Source organism: Mastomys coucha, unplaced genomic scaffold (assembly GCF_008632895.1).
Source record: "Mastomys coucha isolate ucsf_1 unplaced genomic scaffold, UCSF_Mcou_1 pScaffold17, whole genome shotgun sequence".
NCBI classification, from domain to species: Eukaryota; Metazoa; Chordata; class Mammalia; order Rodentia; family Muridae; genus Mastomys; species Mastomys coucha.
In genome coordinates this window covers 19,885,531-19,910,648 of record NW_022196899.1, presented here as the reverse complement: position 1 = coordinate 19,910,648, position 25,118 = coordinate 19,885,531, and the positions used below count along the sequence as shown (strand labels likewise).

At 35.7% G+C, this 25,118-nt stretch overlaps 1 protein-coding gene across 1 annotated transcript; it reads left to right on the top strand.

Moving 5' to 3' along the window:
• The first annotated feature begins 742 nt into the window (after window positions 1–742).
• LOC116094881 (rho GTPase-activating protein 20-like) lies at window positions 743–21,850 on the top strand. Its single transcript, XM_031376281.1, is given in 12 exon segments — window positions 743–824; window positions 2,063–2,136; window positions 2,296–2,430; window positions 4,497–4,538; window positions 9,767–9,844; window positions 11,514–11,577; window positions 14,936–15,134; window positions 16,630–16,774; window positions 17,030–17,191; window positions 19,480–19,589; window positions 19,983–20,172; window positions 21,524–21,850. Coding segments are annotated over 12 exon segments (1,608 nt in total).
• The last annotated feature ends 3,268 nt before the right edge of the window (window positions 21,851–25,118 follow it).

Here is a 25,118-nt window from a genome sequence, read left to right as displayed (position 1 = left end):
TTTCCTGAAGAGAACGCCAATAGCTTATGCTCTAAGATCAAGAATTGACAAATGGGACCTCATAAAATTACAAAGCTTCTGTAAGGCAAAAGATACTGTCAATAGGACAAAATGGCAACCAACAAATTGGGGAAAGATCCTTACCAATCCTATATCTGATAGAGGGCTAATATCCAATATATACAAAGAACTCAAGAAGTTAGACTCCAGAGAATCAAATAACCCTATTACAAAATGGGGTACAGAGCTAAACAAAGAATTCTCAACTGACAAATACTGAATGGCTGAGAAGCACCTAAAGAAATGTTCAACATCCTGTCATCATGGAAATGCAAATCAAAACAACCCTTAGACCTTACACCAGTCAGAATGGCTAGGATAAAAAACTCAGGTGACAGCAGATGCTGGAGAGGTTGTGGAGAAAGGGGAACACTCCTTCATTGCTGGAGAAAGGGGAACACTCCTTCATTGTTAGCTCGTACAGCCACTCTGGAAATTAGTTTGTTCCTTAAGACAAATAACAATATGAACTAACTGATTATGATCCTTGCACACAAGTGGCAACACATGTAAGCCTGGTGACCTCATAGTTTCCAAATCAGTAGAAGGGATGAGAAGCAGCTCCTATCTGTCCACTAATCAAGGAAAACTGCAGAAACTAGGTCTTGTTTAGTGATTCTGCACATACTAGAGAAAACTGCTGTGATTGAATGAAGCAGTATACACGGTTGCATTGTAACTCATGACCGCGGAGGAGTTTTCTGGGACCACATCATACACAATCTCCACTGGCCACGATCATAGCCTTCATATTATTCTAGAAGGTATGAAGTTGGTACTGACATTATCCAGTAAATGATTCAAGGTATGTTCTCATAAGTTTGTAAATGGTTTTAAAGACAGACGTCAATAATTTATTTTATTCAGCTTGGGGAATAAACTTTCTGCTCATCCTTAAATAATATTCCTGAAGATCCACTTCAAAAAATGTGAGAAAATGAAATCTTCAGAAAATAATTTTTCTATATATTGTAGATACAACCAATGGAGTAAATTTGGCTTTCAACCTTGATCATTCACTGTAAGCTTCCAGCATAGAAAATGGTAATTAGTGTCTGAGTGATGCAGGCTCCAAATAAGTGAATGGCCTGGCTGTGTATCACTCTGTCATCCAATTTGTCATTTCTACTCAACTCACCTTCAGTCCACACTTGGAAATACTCACATTTATTTAGAAGATAGTAATCAACAGCCAGGAGGTGTGTCCTGGGTCCTCTAGCACATGCTTGTAGACTGGACGTTGGGATAGTTCCATGGGTGGGGAAGGAGTCTGGTCTGTCTTGGGACCTCCTCCATTTTTCCCCTCCCTTCTCAGCCTCTGCCTGCCCCTCCAACTGCCATTGCCTGCCCAAGCAGCAGCTTGTGGGTGTCTCCCTCTTTCCTGTCTGGCTCCTCTAAGTAACTGTCTCATTTGAATTAAAAATGTATATATATACTGATAGTGTGCCTTTTAAGTGTAGTTGGTGTAAGTAAGTGAAATTCACTTTGATTTTTGGGATAAAGGAAACTAAACTGAATGGATTTCTTGAAAGACCATATATTTGTTCCACTTCTGCTGTGTAGTGATAATCATTAAAACAATTTTGAGATTTACATTTGTATTACAGAAAGAACATTATTAGTCTCTTAAGAGATGATTGCCATTATTTTCATTTTGAAGGAATATTATCTAATATTAGACATATTAGAATTAGAGGTTTTGGGTTTATGCATTTCTTCTGAATTTTGGCTCATATATATGCACATATATATGTATATGTATATGTATTTGTATGATTAGATGTTTTCAGATGGAAAGAAAATATATAAATGTACAAATGTTTCATATGATTGAGACATATGTTTTTATGTTTGTGTGTGAGTGTGCATGTGTATCTTTTAGTAAACATTACATAATATGCTTGTATTTTGACTGTTACATGTTACATTACAAAGTGTGGGGAATCTTTCTCTGTATTATCATGTTAAGTATCAAACTAACATATTTTTATTCTCTTTTTAGGAATAAAAAAAACGTTTAAGATAAAATGTATCATCCCACTGCATTGCCGGTGGGCCATAGATGATGTGAACCTAGTAAACATGAACACTACCTATACTTGCAAGATTCTTTTCCTCTTTTGACCCACCAGAAACTTTGTGGCCACCTTTTGGTAAGAGCTACAGTTTTGACCTGTATTCACAAGAGGATAGCTATAGAAATTGTGAAGCAACTTAATGCTTCATAATTCACAGGTTAAACCAATTACCCAGAATGTTTGCAAAATAAGAATTCAGGTTAGTCTGACTGCATACAGGTTGCCACCATCAACGTTTGCCTTCTATGATGACAACAGTTTGTCTATAATTTTCACAACATACATTTCACATGTAAGTATATGCCTCAGTTTTTGATTTGTGATATTCATCAGGTCTCCACAAGATTCTTGAGGCAGAGTGGAGGTATATTATCTTCTAAGTATCTTCTGTAGGATGTGGCTAAAACAAGGGACTTACCACATCCTCCACTTTCTTTTCCCCATAATGTCTTGTATTATCTAGGTTTTGAAAACACACAAATTGATTTCTCTCCAGTACTACTGCATAGTATGCCCAAATATGATACCTCCAATACTCCCAGGTTAATTTCAATAAAAATAGTATTTAATTGAACAGATAAAAATAGTTACTCATAGAATGCTCAAGTATTTGAATGTCTGTGTATCACTGGTGTTTAATGGTCAACTGATGAGGATAAAGGCCAATGAATAATGTTCCATGGGATCCACAGATGATACACACAAACACACTAGCTCATTTTGATATGCCTTAGCACAAGGGCCAGGCTCTTCTAAGCCTTCCTCAGCTCTCCTACCCTTCTTTCAATCCCAGGTCAACACTTCTGAATCTGCCCTCAACTTTGTCTACTTGGTCACCTTAGTCTTAGCTCAGCACCCTAAATATACCCTCAGCTTATTTATGTTTCCAGTGCCCCGCCTGCCACCCGAGGCCAGCTGGGAAAGCAGCCAAAGGCCAATACACCTTAGATCTCACATGGCTGGTGACTCTTTCTTCCTCTGTAGCATGGCGAATCTTTTTCTCCTCCCTGCATGTGCTAGCCTTCCTGTAGTAAAACAGGAAGTCCTGCCTATTTCACCTAGCTAATTGGCCTTTAGGATCTTTATTGATTGATTAAGATCCAATTGGAGAAAAGGACCTTCAGTATTCACATGCAGATTCCTGATCAAAGCGTCAAAACCAGCCCCTACATATCACCATGTACCTATGAGGTTTCCTGCTATGTCACTTTTTATTATTTCCTGCTATGCCACTTTTAGTATTATTATTATTTGTGATGTGATGTGGTGTGTGTGTGTGTGTGTATGTGTGTGTAGGTTGAGGGGCACAGGTATAATCCACCATTCTGATAAAAATGGTTGTAGACAGAGAATAGAGTGAGTGAGCAGTTAATGGTAGAAACATGAGTGTGCCAGTGTTTGAGCAAGAATCAGCCCATAGTTCCATAGGAAGTCAGCTTGAGTTATAAATGTTAGTACCATGGAAAAAGGGAGAAGAATATTTTGTGAATGAAAGATCTTTGTGGCATAGATAATTATTTTTAGAAAGTGGAAACAAGGTACACATTAGCTTACAGATGGAAAAACTATACCTGACATAGGGTTGTGAGCATGGGGAAGAGGAATAGTGCATTGGGTAAGGGTTGCTTTTTAGATCAGAAAATCATTGATCAACAAGAAATGTTGATAACTATTAAGACACTGTGAATGTGTCAAATATCAATTAGGTTTAACTCATTCAACATATAATTTGCAGTTATAAAATGTTAGCATTGGGAATTGATCTTTAATCCATCTTTGATTAGAGTATTCCATGCTACAGTAGAATAGTGGTAGGCTTATTATCAATTTGTACCAGAGGAGTGAATGTGATGACTCACGCAGATGAAGCACTAGTTTCTAGGACCTCCTGTCTTGTTTGACAGTTCACTCAAGGAAATATTTTTTTTTCTTAAAAGCTATTCTCCCTGGGTTGTTTGTTCTAACTAAAGGTCATGCACCTTACCTGTGGTTTAGTTTGAATAATGACCCCTTTCTCTATGAACATGACTTCACACTAAGAGGACACTGTCTTAACTATCCTTTTATACATATAAAACTAAAGCTAGAGGTAATCGTTGGTCCAGCCATAGTCACATAGCTCTTGGAATATAGTCAAGTCTTGACATTGCCAACTAGCTTTCATACTATATTCAACTTCCTGTCATACAAGTGTTCCAGTGAAACAAGTCACTCAGAAAGGCAGTTGTGTAGAGAATACCATCTGCAGCTACACCCTCATGAGGACCTTTGGCTTATAATAATTTTTTATGAGCAATAATCTTAAAAGTCTTAGCATTATAAAGACTCTAATCTTGTTTGTCACTTTTAACATTACAGTTCAAAAGAACAACAAGAATGATGGTGTTATCTTCTCAGAAGGTATGTTACTTGTGATTACACTTTAATTCCATACTGATATGAAAATTGCAGTTTGTGATTCATTTCTTTCTTAAAAATATATTTGATAGAATGTCTCCAAATATGTTGATTAGATGGTCACTGGATGCTGCTTTAGATTCTCCTATCTATCGCAGATTTCATTTAGTTTTGAGGAAGTTCTGCATTAATTGTCTCCGCACTATATTGAAGTAAACAGTCATCTTCCATCTTATTTTAAATTGCACTCCATAGATGTTACCCTGCCATGTCCATTGAAACCTTCTACTACTTCCTCCTGTGAGGTCAAGCAGATTTTTGCCTTTTCCTTGTGTATTAGTCACAGAACTTTCTCTAGAGCCACAGAATTTACGGGTTGTCTCTAAATATTAAGGGAATTTACTGTAATGTCTTATGGTCTGTAGTCCAACTGACCCAACAATGGGCAGCTGTGACTGGAAAGTGAAAAAATCTAGTAGTTGTTCTGTCTATGAGGCTAGTTTGTTTCACCCAGTCTTCTGTATAAACTGGGGTCCTGAAGAAGTGGATATCAACACATGTGCTGGCAGGTAGTGCAAGCAGGCAAAGAAGCATGAGTCTTCCTTCTTCCAATGTCTTTACAGGGGCCTCATCAGAAGGTGTGGCTCAGATTAAAGGTGTGTACCATCACACCTAGTTAGGGACCTTGCTTTGTACCTGGCTAACCTTGAACTCAGATCCACTTCCCTCAGTCTCTAGGGATTAAGTGGTGAGTGTGTTCTACTTTGCCTGGGCCTAAGCTTTTTATGGCTACTATGCCTCAAGATCTCCATGTTAAGGTCCATGTCAGAAGCCTATCACAGGTGTGGATCACAGGTGTGTCCTCCATTTCTGGATTGTAGTTCATTCCAGATGTAGTCAAGTTGACAACAACTTTGCAAACAAAAAGTTCTAAGGACAGGCTGTGCTTCCTAGGCTAATATGCTATGACCTGACCATATCTTTGATTCTGAAACACTTTGAAATATTTCCTAATCCAATAATGCATATTGCTGAACTGATTGTCTTGTATTTAACTCTAAGATGATACTTATGAAATATTGAATGATTAGCTTAAAATGAGCTACTAACAAATTAATTTTACTATATAGTGTATTTTTTTTTGCATTTGAGCAGAGCCATTGATGAAGCCAAGAAGGATATCAAGAAAAATTTCTCACTACAGATATTCACTGAGGACATGCCACTGTATGTGAATACAAAACCAAAACTGATATTTCAAGTTCATGATTAGCAGAGAGACAGGCAGCTTGTAGAGTAGTGGAGGATGGAGACAGAATAAATAGGGTGGAGGGGGAGATAGTAAGAATTTACATGTATGGAAAAGCTGTATGTGTATGGCAGGCACACATGAAGCTAGAGTGATCCACATGCTAAAGCAACAAAAAAGAGGAAATATTTTTTCTTAAATGACTGAAGATTACATCAGGTAGTTGCAACAGCGTACATATCCAAGCCGAGTATTATTATAAGAATTGAACTGTCTTTTCTTGGGTTCTTATTGTTTATATATTAACTTATGTGTTATTCAACTATTATTTATTTTAAAATATTTCTGTCTAATCAAAAATAATTGTTATTATATAAGACAACCATAAACAAATCTTAAACAGAGCAAAATATTATCAAGAATTAATTTGTTCTCCAAATCCACATGTTTCATAACTGTGTACTGCTTTACCTCTGTCCTCTGCTCCTTCTATATGTCTCTGTGCATCCTCAAACCTGCTTTGGAAGGACAACTACATAACCATGGCTCTTTATCCTTGTATTTATTTGAATATTATAGGTATAGGGATATCTTTTCATGTACTTCCATTTAGAAATCATTTTTATTAACTTACCATTGGTTTGTGTTTATGTGTGTTTGTGTGTGTGTGTGTGTGTCTGTGTGTGTTTGTGTGTATATGTGGTCAGACAGGTATACAGTGTTTAAGGTAAAACTCATGGCCTAACACACACTATATATTAGTTTTATCATTGAGTTACACACATAGCCATTAAATAACTGCCTATTTTTCTGGTATTTATATTATTGTTCCATTTTTACTATTGGGTTTAGTGCAGATCAGAAATTTAACTGTTATGTAGTATGCAGGGCACTGAAGTCCATTCCTACTGTAAAGCAGAATAGAATGTTGCTCAGAGGATCACCATCTCTCTGACTTTTATAAATGCTAATGGGTAGAAAATGCACCTAGAGTCAATATTCTAACATGTAACTGTTGACATTGTACCCCACTTACCAAGGTGTGTATAACGATCACCTTGCAATTTGATCTTCATACTTTCTAGGTTATACAAAAGGTAACTAAAGAGAAAAGGTAATTTCTAACCAGTGACATAAGTTAGGAGAACACTCACTCGCTTGACTGAATCAGATGTGTCTTCAGGACAGAGAAGCGCAGAAGAGCAGATCACCCTGTGGCAAAATGTTCTCTTGCCACTGCTCAGTATTCTCCATGAGCAATCTCCCTGATGTCTTTCAACACTATTGTGACTTAGATCCAATTCCTTTAAAGAAAATATTTTTACTGATTTTCACCCATGACTCTAGTGCTTTCATATTTTACCCTGCCATGATTATTAACAATCTTTGTGTAGTTCAGAAGATTGTTAACAGGTACTTTATAGCTTTTCTTCATGCGATGGTATGTTTATTTCCCTTTTGTCCTTGAAAAGAGATTTTCAGAACATAAAAACTTTCTTCTAATATCCTCCATCACTTTTTTTTTCCTCTGTGTTCTCTAGTGAGTATTCAGCAGTGATCCTTCATATATTGGTCAATTTTTTGGTGGTTTTCTTTGATTTTAGGTTTAAAATTTGGCCTTTTAGGTTTGAGACTTCCTTGAATCATCTATGTATATTATTTCACTTAAGATCAACCTGTATTTTTTTCTATGGATGAACTAGGAAAATGTTTTTGCTGTTCTTACTTAAGGATTTCTTTTCCTCCCAATTTTCCCTTTTTATCTTTCTCTTAGGATTGAATGTAGATCTCTCAGACTCTGTTTACATTTTAAAATACATCAATGCAGGTGATTTTAGAATCATCTTTATTTGATATTTTCATATATGTATAGAAATCCACTGCCAAATCACCTGCAAGAATTCCAAGATATCCCCAAACTTCTCCCCAAGTTGCACATGTCTTTTCCTACTCTTGACTTCAAATACAAATAAATAAAATATTGACTTTTTGAATTATATTTTGCATGGATAACAATTAACTTTACTGTCCTCATGAGTCAATGCCTATGCCATGGCTGGGGGACAGCATTTTTCTACATGGCTTTCAATATTTACAGGGCTTTTATTTTTATCTGAGGGTATAGTTCCTGTTTTCTACAATAAATATATTTTTTATGTATCTTTGAAACAATTGTTAAAAATCTATTTTTCCTCAAATTTTGATCTTCTCTTCTGAGAATTACTTACATATCTCTGGTTCACCATGAGTCAAGACATATTTTAACATGTACAAAAAATACCAGTTGTCTTTCATTTTCATGCTTTGAAAACTATTTTTGGAACTATTTTGTTTAAAAAGACTATCTCTTGAAATATGTCTGATTTATAAACAACATCACCATCAGTAAGAAATGAAGAAGTGCACATATCTTTGCAATCACTAGTTAGATCTTAATATGTTCAAAACGCTCTGAGAACACAATATTTTACAACAATGTCAATGAAAATCCTAAGTAAATTATTTCTCTGTCTCATGTGTGGATTTCTATAATAACAGAAAGTTTTACTTTTTTAAAATTTATTATGCTCAATCTCTTTCTTTCTCTCTCTCTCTCTCTCTCTCTTTCTCTATGTGTGTGTGTATGTGTGTATGTGTGTGTGTGTGTGTGTGTGTGTGTGTGTGTGAGTGACTTCATGCACATATGTATTCATGGTTGTTGTGTTCGAATGTGTCCTTCTAGAATATATGATTTCTGAGCCATGAGCTACATTTTAATCCAGAAGTGAGTAACTCTACATTTTGAGTAATGCCTTCTTTTTCATATTATAACCACAAGAGCAGAGATGTTCTTACATATTCTAAGATATTTTTCATACTTTTTAGTCTATAGAGAGCAAGATGTGAAATTGGTTATTGTAAGGTGTTCTTGCTCATAAAATTCAAGTAACCTGACATTTGTGATAGGGTCTTGAATATATCTTCAGCAATATACACAACATTATTTTCAGGGTAATAGGTTATGCCCAGCTGTTGGAAGACAAATAAAAACTCTGTGAAAGAGATGGATTATGAAGTGGTTTCATTGGTCTTGGTTCAAGGTAGTTTATGGATAGTGAGGTGTCACTTGTGCTATGTTTCTTATTTAGGGGATTGTTTCCTAGACACTTACAACGCTTATTGCAGATAGCTGATACTATAGAAACTATCTGCATAAAGATATGCCTACTACTATATCTACTCACTGTCATGTAATGTATTAGAATTGCAGTAAATTGAAGACAGTGGTGTCTTCTCAGATTCTAATCATTTGATTTCATGCTGTTTTCTTTTTGCTGTCTTCCTAGGTCTCTGTAGCAGATTCTAAATGTGAGACACAGTACAGAGCTAATAATACAAGCACCTTGCTTGTTATTGAGAATATTAAGTGATGGAGTAATTCTAAAATATTCATTTTGGTTTCCTAGTTTTATCACCTTTACAGATTTCAGTACTGTATATCAGTATACCATCTAACTACATACAAAGCATGATATGAAGAGAGTACTCATTTTTGTTTGTTTGTTCACTGTTTTGTAATTGCAGCTGCCAGTTATCCTGATTTTTCTAGAACTCTGTACATTCTGTGCATGAAAGGAAGGGTGTGAATGATGTAAGTCTAGATGGGGAGGAAGCAAAGGGTTGTGCTTTATTTAAACCACTCTCCCTGCTTGTCCACCAGCATCATGAAAGAAAATCAGGATGCTGATCTCCTCTAGCCATGGCTACTCAGACTTCCTTTGTCATATACAACCTGCTATAGTTATGCTTGAATACCAATCACATATTGTAATAAATAGACTGACAGTCTTCCAGAGTTTTCTCAAGGGAAGAAATCAAGATGTTTATTCTATATTAGAGTTGTCATTAAAGAGTGTACATTATAAGTAATGATTAGACAATAACTCATTTTGTAATCATGAACTTAAAAGTTATTTTATATCATTCTCTGTATTTTTCATAGCCTTTATATGTAACAACAACATGCATCAAGGTGGTGAATGATATAATTGAAAAATTACTACCAATGATAAAAATGCCTGTAAAGTTATTTTCAAGTTACTTTGAGTTAAAACTGAATTTTCATTTTAAGATCCACATATGTGCCAATGTGTAAGCATATAAATAATACAGATGTAACTTAATCATGGTAAATTTACAAATCATAATTTACAATCTTCTCCTTTTGGGACTAAAGGCATCTAAGATATAATAATAGTCTTGAGAAGCATTTTTCTTGAATTTCTTGTCTAGGTTTCCATATAAATGAAACACATAGCCCAATGGTATTAAGCTATACTTTTACTATCACTAGACAATAAAGATGCATTGTAATAAAGTGAGATTAGTTGGTCACATGCAGACACCTGATTTAATGTATGCCAATTTTAGAGACAAGACGTTTCTTTGTTTCTTCCTTCCTTCCTCCCTCCATCCTTCCCTCCCTTCCTTCTCTTGTCCCTTCCTTCTTTCCTTTCTTTCTCTTTATTAAAATATTTTGCACTTCCTTTATGGTATATGATTCCTCTCTTCTCCCATTCCTTCTTGTTTTCATTCTCTGAGTATGGAAGTATAAGTGTGCCTGTTCTGGTGTGTTTTGGTTGTATTTTTTTATTTTTAATAAATGTGTTTGTGTATTTCTAGCTATATTCTTTCTCTCTACACACATATCTATATATTTGGTCTCTGTTTATAAATGTGTATCTCTGTGAAATTCTCTCTCTCTCTATCTCGCTCACTCACTTTATGTGTGTTTCTGTTTCTCTGTATTGTGTATGTCCCTCTCTATCACTTCCTGTTTGTATGGTGACTCTCTGAGTGTCAGTCTGTTTCTCTGTCTCTGTCACTCTTCCTTTCCCTGTCTGCATCACTCTTTAGTCTCCTTGTATGTTTGGTTGCGTGGAGGTTTGAGTGTCTGCTTGAATGGACTTTGTCCTGTAATGTAATAGTTAAGAACTCTATGGGACAATTTCTTGGTTTTAATCATGAATCAACAAGAAAGTGCAATTAACGATAAACTCAAAGTAGAGCATATTATCATTTCAATCACTCCTGGAGGTTGCTAACTATTTCAACAGAATATTCTATCTATATGATTGTTTCAAGTAGATTCATAGCTCTGCCTGCAATAATTATGTTGTGGAACTTCTTTCCAGTATTTGACTTATTTTCCAGGTTAGCTGCATCTTCCTCCTTTCCACAGACTGGCTATCTCTGAATGAAAGCCAATATTTGTGTACTCCTAGACACACTTAAAGCCTCTCTGTTTTTGTTTTGTTTTGTTCTGTTTGTTTTGTCTGTTTTTCTTACTGTTTCCAAGGTAATCATATCTTTCAAATGTTCTTTATCAAGTCATCATGATCACTGTGAGTATATGACTTTCTGGGTACTGGGTTGTGTGCTCATGTCAAATCAACATTCAATATTCCACTGACAGACTGGAGAGACCTATGTGAGTCATTTTGTAATAATATTGGCTGTGGATCAGTAGACTAAGGTTCCCCTCAGAGAGGAAAGGTAAGCACCTCAGGGTTTTCTCCTGAAATCAGTCCTGATGCTTCGAACCTGTGGTCAGAAGACATGCCATTAATATTAAATTCCTAATAATTTCCCTGCTAGAGAGGTGGAAATTGTAAGTAAAGAAAATCACTAGATTCTTCAAGACTCTACTGTCAGATTATTTGTGAGGGTTGGTTCTTTTTGGCCCTCAGAACAGTGAAGATTACCAACTGTGGTTCTGTCCTGGCCATGAGGAAGCTCTATGAGCACTCCAAGGTAAGTAACAGGGAAATTTAAAGAAGGACTAGCTGAGTTCAGTGGTCTAACCCTGAAATCTCAATGTTTTCATTATTTAGTCTTAAATATAGATATGAATGAAAACAAACTAACTAAACAGTTTCATTTATTAAATTCATAATTAATAACATTATTATAGCCTTCAGAAATAGATAATGTCTCATGAAAGAATGCTGCCTGACAAAAAATAATAAACACAAAATAAACACAGAAGCTTCTGTGTTTTCTACTTGAGAAACATAATTTCCTAAAATAGAAACAAAACAAAACTAGATATATTGTTTCTGAAGGAAATAAATGAGAAAAATCATTTGGTTATCATTACAGAAAATCCTACTAGCAAAAGAAATTTTTAATTGATTCCCAACACTCATGTGATAGCTCAAAGGTATCCATAATCCCAGTTTCAGGGAATCAAATTTCCTGGGCTGACCTTCTCAGGTATCAGTCTCAATATGGTGCCAAGATATACATCAGAGCAAAACAGTTACAAACAATAACAAGTCTAAAACTAAAAGGGAAACCCATTCAAAGAACCATTCAGTGTCTTTAAGGCTTGTGGTCACAAGCCTTTTCTCTTTTGTGTGTGTATGAAGATTTCTCATAAGCAGTAATAAATTTGGCAACTTTCAAGAATATTCTATTTGTTTTGGCACATTTGACTCAGGATTAAAAACTGGAAAGGTGAAGGTAACAGCAGTAAGTTGGATCAAACATCCCCCAAAATTCTACAGTGTGGCTGAGGACTTTGAGTGTGCATTGTATTTTTGGTTTTGTTTTTTTGTTTTAATAGTCACTCCAAGTATCCATGAAATATATGGTCACAGGAAGTCCCTCAGCCTGCCAAAAGTCACCCCTACTCCTAAGAGGATGATGTCCCCCAACTTGATGTATGAAGGCTTTGGTCTCCCTGGGAGTGGGTTGAGGTGTTGAGGCACTCAGGGCTGGCCTGTACACAAACTTGAGACCATTTTAATAAAAGTGCACAGCTTACAAACAAACGAAAATTATTGTTTATTTCAAACTATATAGATTCTGTTTTCTAATGAAAATTGTAAATGTAACCATATCTCTGAGTCCATGTGAAATATGCAGTTCCCATCTCACTATGACCAGCAATTCTCCCACTAAATGAGAGATCATACTCAGATTATTGGAGACTTCCCGACTGAATCTCCTGCTATTCCTTCTATTGACTCTTTTTTAATTTCTCACTAAATTATTGCCAAGTAAATAATAGTAATGAAACGATCAGAAGTATTTGGATAAGATTAAAAATTCTAAGATCATCAAATGTACTTGCAAGGATGATCTTTTAAAAACTAATAAAAGGTGTTCTAATGCATAAACTGACCTTCAGACGAGTGACAGAAACATTGTCTTTTGCAGGTCAGAGAACATTGTTATTCAAAATTTTCTCATGGATCATGAAAAGAATCTATAGGGATACTTTGATTATTTGAAGGAAACTGAAGCTGGTCTACTTTTATTTTTCTTCAATATATATTTTCAGTTTACACGCTGAAACTAGTTTATACACTAGTTTTAATACACTAGATAAGAACCAGAGCAAACTCAACCCACACATTTGACTTCATTTTCCTTTATGCAACAGAGTACTGCTATTGAGTCCAGGCAGGTAAGGAACTCTCAGTCCTTATTGTTTCAATCAATGAATGCTGAAAGTATAGGCATGTGCCAAAATCATGTGGCCTTTTTGCTTTTTTATAAGGTGGACATAATAGCAGTACTCAGTCAGTGAAAAGACAAATGTGGAGTGGGACATTCTAAAATAAATTTATTGATTAAAATGTGTCAACATTTTATCAATGTGTGAAAATATTTTAATTCTAACATTTAGAAGAGCTTTATAAGTCATGGATGTTTCAGAAATCCCAAGAACTTAATCCTCTTATCAATTTCTTGGCATCATTTTGAATGTGTATTTCAACCCACAGACCATTCACATGTATCCCTCATGTCTAGATTTTTTCCAAATTGATCCTCTGGAAGAATCTAGAGTTCCTTCATGTCAATGTTGCTATAAATCTTGCTATGATTGTAGCACTGACATTGTATCTGTGTCAGAAGCAAAGGCAAATCAGGATTTTAATCATATTGGTGACTCATCAGAAATGTAAACAGCCAAGGTTTCATAGTTCCTAGAAAACCACACCCAAAACACAATCCATACTCTCTAATTTTTCTTTAGAGAAGAAATATTAAAACAGGAGACAGCACATCAAGCACCTGGATTTAACTCAAAATTTGCATTTATTGTTCTAGCCGAAAAGTGGTGTTACACAAAAGGAATTATTCTTACTGTATGTAAGAAATCTTCACACATACAAACAAAAAATTCTTGTGACCACAGTTTCCATAAAGATATAGAATTGTTCATTGGATGTGTTTTTTGATGCCCTCCCTAGGTGTAGCAGATAGGAGAGAGTTTATTCCAACTTTGGTTGTTCATATACCTTTATGGAGAAACATGTTTTTATCTCATCCAACTTTGTGATTGCACACTTTCCTCTGGTGACTCTTCTTAACCCTCACATTATAAATTAACTGAAGTGCTGAGAAAAGTTGTCTATTGTATGTAACTTCATCCTGCCTTATTATTAGGCCACATTCTCCCAGGTCCACATCCCCAACTTGAGTATTAAAAAACTGCTGTGTGTCCAGGAGGGCTCATATGTTTTCTACAGCATACAGCCTCAACCTTACCATTGTCAAGGAGAACAGCAACAGAAGGAAGCAGAGGCCATTCCACTTCAAGGATTCCAAAAACCCCCTGTCTTCATACTGTAAATGAAAATGGACTCTTTATAAATAAGGCCATTATCATGAGAGAAAAAAAAAGGACAGAAACATGCTTGACATGGCCAATAGAATTATTTATGGAGTGCTAGCCTCCAAGCCATATGAAAAGAAAATATATATGAGTGGGAAATATTTAAAGTGATTAAAATAAAGCTAGACAAATAAAGTACGCGTCTTATGATGCAAAAATTTTATTGCTAATAAGACTAAAGCAGGCAGCTCTTAATACTGTCAAAGTCTGCCACAGCAAAAGTCTGCCACACAAACTTCTCCAATGGCTATAAATAAAGTAACAAATTTAAATGTTTCTCTGCGATTTTAGAGTTCTCAGCTTACACATCCTTACTTTATCACAATATCCCTGTAAGTCTCCTAATGCTTAGGGTGTACAGTCTACATTTTCAAGAAGAAGAATGAGACATAAAATAGAGCAGTGCATGCGAAATCCCATTGGAAGGGTTGCTCACTCTCTTTATGATGAGTTTCAATTCATATTCTTATTTTCTTCTTATAGGCTATGAGTATCTACATGAAATTAGTATGATTAACCTTCAAAATACCTTCAGTAGAACGAACTCAAGAACTTTCACAGCTTTTCTAGCCTTACCTGGGCTGTTTGTGAAAGACCTAAATTCAGATGCACTAGAGCAATTCATCTTAAAGCCCCGAGACTCAACTAGGAGCCAGCAGCAGAGTCCTCCACCTTACTTCAAGTACAGTCTCAGTTCCCATTTCAATGTGGCATAAAATATCAGTGCATGTTGTCATTTTCTTGCTTGAGGGAGGGGCATTGTAGAAAACAAACCCAAAACAAAACAATATACACCAGGTCCAGCTGAGATCTCTATATACTGATATCAAGACTAAGCTTGATTATAGGGAGAACATTCCATTTGTTCCAGAGAGATAGTCAACATAAGCTACTGTGACAAGACACTACATATACACAAGTGTGTATGCACACATCCTTTTTCCCATTTGAATATAATTTCACGTAGTTTCAGGATTAAAGCAGAAAAGGACCTTAGAACTGCATTTAAACTATTGTATTCCAAGAGACATGGAAAAGTTCTGTGTATGGAATTGAAGATAATCTATTTTAGATAAAAGTAGAAGTAATCTTAGTCTCCTAGCTCAGACTCTACTCTTATTGCTATTCACACAAAAAACACATTTTTGTGTGTCTTCTACATCTGCAACTGGATTTCAAATAGACCTAATACTTAAGTTCTGGGGCTTTTGAAATTATTTTAAGAATTTTTTTCAAATATACCATAATTCCTTCATTTTCCCCATTACTCTTATGTACCCTCCTTGCCTCTTTAAGTTTTTGTTTTTCTAAAAAATATCATTGTATATATACATATATGTACTTGAATACATGTGGATACAAATAGATATATACACAAAACTCATACATCTTTTTCAGTCTGTATCATATTACTTGTGTTTTTCAGGCCTTACTATTTTGCTTTAGACAAATAGCCAGTATGTTCTACACTGAGAGAGACTCTTATTTATATTTTGTTATATGACTCATTTGTTTACATATACTTTTGTTTTAAGTAGCATATATAAGATGTCATTCTGGTCCAATTTTGGAAAAGAAATCTTAGAAAAGAAAAATAAACTTTGATCTCAGCTTTGAATTTATACTACTAGAACCAGGTCCAGAATTTGACACAATAGTCATTTACACATCCTCATAAAGGGGACATACTGCTAATGAGAGAAATTTAACAATGGTTCTTCTAAAAGCTCTATAAGAAACTAAGAATGAGAAGAGCTTCACTATGACATTTGAAAACAATAGAAAACTAATTGATGTGAATAAAAGTGAGCGTGGCTATGAAAATGGATATGACAGGTGAAGCAACTGCCTGTACGTAGTTTAGGCAACCTGTTCAATTAGACATCAAATATCTTATGATGCAGTACATCTTAGACAGCATCATCTTGTGAGAATTCTCACTGGATCGTGTTTTAGAGAATGCTATACCATGTCTTAAAGAGATCTCTAGGGTTAATAACAATATAGACTATATGGAAGAAAAATATATAGACACTACAGGATGCCTAATCCATTACAATAGGGACATTATGCAATTGAAATTTGATTTTTTCAAAAAAGCCTTATAAATTATACCATTCCAGGTAATGATCTTGTCTCCTCTTCAGATGCAAAGAAAAGACCTTGTAAAAACATAGACCACTCTTTACATCCTGTTTACCCAGGGGCTCTGGGCCCCACCATGAGGATGTTTGCACTGGCCCAACTCTAAATAGAGGAAAACTGTTTGGCCAAGAGTTGACTTCAATCTGTCAAGAAGGAAAGTGGCCTACCAAAATTCCGGTAGGTCTCATGTGTTCATTCCTGGCTTTGCTGAGGATAATCTGATAAAAAAATAAGTGTTGCCTTATCTTTCAGGGTTAACATTAGAATAGGATCTGTACAATAAAAGATTGAGGCACAAAACTAGTTTGAAGTCGTCCTTGTCCATGCCTGCTCTTGCACTGCACCTGTGCACACCATTGGTCTGTTTTTCATGAGCAAATACTGCTCTGTGCTGCATGACAAGTGACAGGTATTTCCCTTTCTTTCTCTCAGGACATGCTGTCTCTAATAAAAGAGAAAGGCTCAACAACAGAGGGTGTATTTATGACACCTCCAAATGAAACATCATGGAAATCACTGAAGGAACAACTTGATTCTGGGCTACAGGTGGATATAAAAAAACACTCTGTGCATGAAGTGGCTTGGATTTTCAAGGTAGGGAAAGTCCTGGCATTATCCACCCTCAGGATTTCTCTGAGTCTACATGAGTAGTTTTCTTTATCATGAATTCCCTTGAGTGATAGTAGGTATGTAGGCGAGAAATCTGGTAAGCTCAAAGGTTCCTCTGCTATTCACAACATAAGGAATAGGGACTCAAACAAAAAATCCAGTCAGAATGAACAGTAATGTAACTATCTTTCATTTGATTTTTTCATGTGGCCATGTGGAGGGTCACTTCATAATGCATACCAGTGTCACCTTTTGTGCATACCTAGTCAGATGCAGTTGTCTACCAGTGTTCTTCATTCTCTGTCACTTTCTCTTTTTTTCCCTGAGAGGCAGATTTCTCTTCCTCAATGTAGAGTATGTGACTCCTTCATGTATCTATTTGCTACACATACCTAGTAGAATCTTGTGATCTGCTTGTCTCTATCTCACAAAATATTGATACCTAAATGCAGGTCCTCATGCCTATGAAACAAATATTCATTTTTTTAAAACAAATCCTGACTTTTTTCCATAAGATTTATTTTATTTTTTTGAATAATAATCTTTATTAGCATATTTTCAAACGTACATATAATCCTGAGCTACTTCATTTATACATTTATTGTTTTCTCTTTGAGGTGTACATGTAGTTGACTCCAACTTCGCAGTAAGTACATTTTCATATTAATCAGGAACATAAATAATTTAGAATATTAGTCTTGTCCCTTGGAATCACCAACTAATGTCTCATTGTCTAATTCTACAATGTGAAAGAGTTTAGACCACTGAGTCTCAAGGAATTCCTTCTAAACTGCAAAACTGGGCAGTGCAAGAGCTGAGTCCATGAATCCCACGGGAAGTTTTAGACCATTTATTTTATTTATATGAGTACACGGTAGCTCTTTTCAGACACACCAGAAGAGAGCATCAAATCCCATTACAGATGGTTGTGAGCCACCATGTGATTGTTGGGGATTGAACTCAGGATGTCTGGAAGAGCAGTGAGTTCTCTTAACCACTGAGCCACTTCTCCAACTGAAACAAGTATTCTTAATCACTCTGTGATACCTTCACCACCATAAAATGATATTTTTTTATTTTATTATTAAAATTAAAATCAATTACATCATTTCACTCTTCCTTTCCCTTTGCTGTAAGTTTGTTTCCCCTCAATCTCCCACTTCTGCTTAAATACATCATCTGTTGTAAGTTACTGTTATTATTATATAGATAAAAATACTCTATAAATATGTTCAAACAACCTGATAAATCAATTATCCTTGGTAGTATATGGACTCTTTCTGAGCTAACACTCTGTGACTGGCATACAAATTAGGCGGTTCCCTTGGAGAAACACTAGTTTTCTCACTTTGTAGTATTTATGTGCATATAGTTCTTCATCTAGAAGTTTGTATTCACAAGATTTATTCATTCCCAGTTAGTGTTACTAGCGTGGATGATGTTTTGTTCAAAATTGTTTTGACAAGCATATTGTATTGTTGGACTATCAAAAGTTAAGCTACCCGCCACATTTCTAGAATGACCAATCTCTCAGCTGATTTCCTGAATCTCTGATGTACAATTTTTCTCACTCTTCTAACCAATGTCTGGAGCCCCAGGTTCATGAGTTAGTATGTAATATGTATGCAGTGGGACTTGGAGCCACAAGATATTTTCTCCTCTGTACTTGGAATTTCTGCAGTTTTCTTTAATAGAAAACCACCCATTGCCAAGAGAACCTTCTTTGATGTATGATAAAGGATACAATATCTATAAATATCAGCTTAAATATTTAGAATAGAGTGGGAATCAGGCTTGTTTAGTGAAATGATGATAGGACCATCTCTAAGAGCCATGACCTCATGTGATCCCATGCTTCCAGTAATAAACACGATTTTCTACACCTCAGAAATTAGGTAATAATTTAATAAAGTTGTCTTTGATATACTTACCATAATTGAATATTTCTGGCATTTAAAAATATTATTTGATCTGAGGTATTGATCTCTTAGGTGTGTGAGTTTGCTCAGTTGTCCACTAGAGGCACATTGATCCTAAGAAGTGATTTTTTTTTTTTTTTTGTAATTCAAGAACATCTGAAAATCTGCTCTTAGGTTTCCAGCTCTGATGGACAAAACATACTGGGCCTGCATACCAGTCAATACTCAATCTTGGGAAAAGTTTGGGAGCTGTGAAGAAAATTGGAACTACACTAAATTTTAGAGTTGACTATGTTTTGAGTAACCTCCATAATTCATTTTTTTCTGCAAAATATTTTTTTCTCTCTCTATAAGGAATTTCTTGGATCTATTAAAGGAAGTCTGCTGACTTATAAATTATATGACCAGTGGCTTGCTGTATCACAAATGGTCAATGGCAAAGAGAAATTAGCAGCAGTGCAGAGGTAATGGCTGGCAAATTGTGTGAACATCATCAACAAAAGAGAAGTAATATTTTCTTACATACATTAGAGATTATATATCCCAGAAATATTCACTAAACATCCCGACTGACAGAAAAAGTTTCAGTTGTTCACAAACATGGAAGACATTTTCAAACAGAGGTATGACTTGGAGAGTCACAGTAGACCATAGTTATAATCTCAGCTTTGTACTCCAGTTAAATTTGTCATTTTCCCTCCAAATCTGGAGAAACATTTCAAGCAATATTTTGAGAATACATTCTTACTTTCATTTTATTCATGGAGGTCCACACATAAGGTACAAGTACTCTGTCCCCTTCCTTCTTATTTACAAATTGAGTAAACTTGTTTTAAAGTAACTGTCACTTTGTTCAGTCTTTTAGAAAAATTTCTGTAACCTAATGCTGCTCTTCTGGGACAACTTTTCAGGATCTTACACAAAATTGTGAGCAATTCTTCTGTTAATAAAATGCCATCATACATTTTATCTGCTGGTATAGCACCATATATCTTATGCCTTCCTAGCTACCACAATGCTGTACTGGAAAATGATATTACTAAAAAGGTAATTAGACATGAACTTTAAGCCTAGTTTGATAAGCCTTTACAACAAGACAGGAATACCGAATTATCCTGAGAGTCTGGGTTATTTTTTTGCTGCTGCTGCTGATTTTGGTTTTGGTTTTGGTTCATTTTGTAAAATAAGTATATCTTTGAATGGTGTTCTTCTGGAGAGGAAGAATCATTGGTGCATTTTAAGTAAGGAAAATATAAATGAGTATTGGAGCTCAATGACTCAGTCTTTGCTCAGTTGTAATTTAAAATATCCTTAGACTAACCCAGTGAGAAAAAAATGCTGTGAAATAGTAAACAAAATCCTGGGTACTGAGTTCAGCAATCAAGAATGAATTCTGTTGTAATCAGTGTAGAATGTATGAAATTCTACTTGTTTTCATGGTGGTTTCCTCAACAAAACAAAGGCAATATAATTTGGATTGTTTTTATCAGATACAGCTATTATGACCCCTGATTAGTGTGATTAAATATACCCTTGGTCCCCTGATGCTGGTTATGAATGGTTTAAAGAAATTATAGAGCACACTTTTTTATGGGAGCTGCCTTTCAAATACTATAATAAAATACCAAAAACTTCTACAGTACTGGGATCAAATGGTTATTTTGACTCTCAGTATTTGAGTTTCTGATTCACTATCAATTGACCAACAGCACTTGGACTTGTAGGAATATATTATCGGACAGTCTATCTGAGAAAAAGTATTCCTCATATTGTTTAGGATCAAATATCATAAGGAAAAAATAGGGTTCCAAAGAACCTGCCATTGGTGATCCATAACTATCCAGTTTCCTCCAAATAGGCATTATTTCAAATTCCTCCCAACATATTAAACCCGAGGATCAAGCTGTTACCATTGTATCTGCAGTGAGCCATCAGAGACATGTGAATTTTACTGCTCAGATGGGTTTGCCTGTCTCTTGCCTTTTAGTCAGCCCATGGGACCTTTCAGGAGAATGGTGCCCACATTCAGAGGTCATCTTCCCTCCTTGGTTGTGCCTTTCTATAAGCATCCTTACAAATAAGCACAGCCATGAATGTGCCAAAGGCAACCACAGTTACTCAAGTGGACAGTATGTGTCATATATAGGCCATCACAAGTTGAAAACTGGCAATCATCCGCTTAGATAGTATTGAAATGTGAGGATCACAGTTGAACATCTTATCTCACAATTGTCTTTTAAATTTCTAACAAAACTCCTGCCCCTATATTTTATTACAGCTAAAGTTTTCTCAGAATTTTGAACTACACATTTTTAGCCACAAAGACTTGTAAGTAAAATGTGATTTGCAACCATGCAAAATGACAAAGACACTCTGTGTTTGCCCTGATTTGCCATAGTTTTCTCTGGTAATGTTTATGATCGAAAACTCTCCAAAAATTTTTGGCAGAGATTTGATTTCAGTTTGGTATGAAAAATCACTTTTTCATCCACAAGAAGCAAAGGCCTCATGTTCCCAGAATACTCCATCAAACACCAGGAACATAAAGGAAACAGAACATGGACTCAGCAGCTGCCCCAGTGGGAGGGCATGCACCCCTGGCCATTATACTCTACCTATACATCCAGCTGATCCTCTTCATTATGAGGGCATTGCAGGTGTATATAGATGTTCTACTACCATTACTTACAAGTTAGGATCATTTAGCATTGAAATTGTATTATAACAAATAGCAATAAAGAATTTACTAAACAGTGTGAAAGGAAACTTCACGTGTGTGTTATAGATAATTTCCTATTATAAGAAATTGCCTCCAAATTTGGTACCTGAGGTTATGTAAGGGGTAAATCCCAGGAATGAGATTAAGTAATTAATTAAGGATATGTCACTTACTCTGATATATTGAGTATTAGTTTGGATGTGTATAGTACACAGAACAGCAATTCAATACCACATTGGGTTCTCTCTATGTAGAAGCTCTGGCTGTCCTTAAACTTCCTTTGTAGACCAGGCTGACCTCAGTCTCACAGATATTCTCTTGGCTCAGCTTCCGAGATCTGGGTATAAAGGCATGTGGCATGCTTTTCTCCTATGCAAGCCTTAAAATATAGTATAATATACCCATATGGGAGATATAGACACTATGATCTCAGATTTGAGCTCTGAGTTCTGGAGGTGGGGAGGAAGTCAAGGACTGTTAGAGAACTGCAGTCAGATAAGTTGTATTGTGAAGTGAAGACACTGCTGTTAGTTTACAGTTGCCCATAGCTGTTCATTAAGAAAGTCACACAGGTGGACTATAAAGTTGGTACTATTTTATTGCTTGACTCTCATACCTATATGCATAGCTGTCAAGGCAAACACATACTTTATTTGTATACTAGAAGAATGGGCCATATACAACAAGATATCCAATGCCTTATGAAACCATATCATTATTATAAATGTTATAATACTGATTATTTTCTGTGTATTTGTGGTGATGCATAAGGCATGAAGGCTATAAAATGTGAAGGGCATGTAAAGGCTAAGTGAGTTCAATCACAACACATAATGATTTCCCCTTGTTTTTAGATTCACAGAAACAAGAATGCAATGTGCATACCATCCAATGTGCACCTACCTCCTCAAGCTCCTACAGGACCTGTGAAAAACCAAATATTTCATAGATATCTGTTACCTTCCCTCTTCACTTCAGTCATCGGACTTCTGGCAGCCTCTGCTTGGGGGCTAACACCTGGGAGCTAAGACAAATGCTCTCTGTTGACTGTTTGTCTTTGAAGAAGCCATCTGAGCATGCCCACCGCCTGAGTAAGCCAGCCAGCCGCCTGAAGATCTTCTGAACCTGGGGACTTTGGCACCTGAACTTTCTTTGTAGTGTAATCTAGAGACTTGTTTTCAGTTTCTCCTGTGACTATAAAAACCCTGGTTTATTCTCAGTAAAGTGGAGCCTTGATTGGGATGCAACTTGGCTTCATGTTTTCTCTTTGCATTTCAAACCCTCTATTTCAGGTCCTTTATCCCCTCCTGGCTGAGAAGAACCCAGTGTGTGAAACTGCGGGCAGTTTCAGATATCCATCCATTGGTTGCTTGGACAGAATGCTGCCCACTCTGATACTTGTGAGTTTCATTTTAGGTTTTTATAGCTGTCCTATTTCACATAATTTCTGGAAACCTTTGTTGTAAGTAAATTATTCCATCAACCTGAAGAATCTATAGATAACTTATCATGAAGATACTCTTTTAAATTGATATGAACCCCACTGAAGTTTGAGTCTTACAATTTAAAGAAAAATGAAAAAAGAGAGACAAGAAAGAGTATTCCCATGTTCTGCTCTGATTCTAGCAAAGACCCACACTCACGAGCTTGTTGGACAAAATGGATTTTTGGCAGTGACCCACTGATTCTCCAACTATCAATACTTTCAGTGTGTTATGACTCTATAATACTCTAGAGTCTACCTTAATATCATTGCCTCTGAGATTACTCAATCTTACAATTAAAATTATCTATAGACCTTTATTTAATATTATCAGGGAATTAGATGGAAATATTGTTCTTTGCTATATTTTAATCTATTTATACTACTGGACTATGTAAATTGGCTTAGACTATTTTACATGTGATACTAGATTTCCACTGAAATTATTTATTTAATGTCCAGCATTTTACCACTACGCCTGTGCAAGGAGTTTATGCTGCATGTGAACAAGTTTATCATGTTATATACATGAGAATTACTGCCCATTCATTAGGTATTTTAGAGAAGAATTTACTGTCATCAATGACTATAATCATATAATCAATAGAAGATAGAGAAAATATGGAGTAAGTCTGTATATGGCTGTCATTTTTACAGAGTGAAATCATGGAAGAATGAAATTTGGTTGGGTTATTAAATGTGACAGCATCTTTAGATATAGATAGTGGAAAATAACTCACAGAAGAAGGAAATAAAAGTTTCAGAAGTATAGTGAAAAATAAAAGCTTTCTTTCTGTTTTTTTTTTTATTTGTTTTTGTTTTTGTTTTTGTTTTTCAAGATAGGTTTCTCTGTGTAGCCTTGGGTGTCCTGGAACTCACTCTGTAGACCAGGCTGGCCTTGAACTCAGAAATCCACCCATCTCTGCCTCCCAAATGCTGGGATTAAAGGCGTGCGCCACCACTGCCCAGCAAAAACTTTCTTAAAAACAAATGTTAGGATTCATTATAGAGGCCAGGACAGACAGGAAGTAGAATAGTGATTTGATCTCTGAAAGAGAAATACCCCAACAGTAACATAGAATGGCATGCTTGAGAAGGATATTCATATAAGAAAAGATAAAGTAAGAGAGCACCATTCACCAAAATGATTTGGTGAATAGAAGTGTGATTCAAACTTGAGCATTATCTGATTACAAGAAAACCTTGTTTCAAATTTGGAAAAATCGATTAGGGAAGAAACTATATTTGGAATCTAAAAGAGAAAAATGTTCAATGTCTTCTTCATTCCTTTCAGTTGTATCTCTACATCCATAATTGTCATGGCTCTGGTGTATCTTAAAAGACATATTTGTTCTGTTCAGATCTATAATAATAGAAGCTTGTCCTTATCCCACAGAGGATATGTTATACATAATTGCAGAAAAGGGACTAGATTCTGATCAAATATTTAGATTCGTAACAGAAGAATCACACTGGTTTCTGAAGGATAAGTTTTACACTGAGCAGTTCATTAACTGGAATGAAGAATCCGTGCTAGTTGTAGCTTCCGTATTTAAGGTAAGGAATGTTTTGCATAACCACCATTCAGCATCCCTCTAGAGATGCATGTGTGGTTTTTGTTCTTGAGATTACCTGATGATGACATTTTCCTTGAACTATGGACACATGCCCTGCAGATAAGGGGCATGGTAGGTAAACCTGACAAGCTCAATGATTCTTCACAAAGACACAGATGACCACCTTCTGTTGGAAGTTAATCTCCTCGTATACCAGATGGGCTTTGTTATGGCA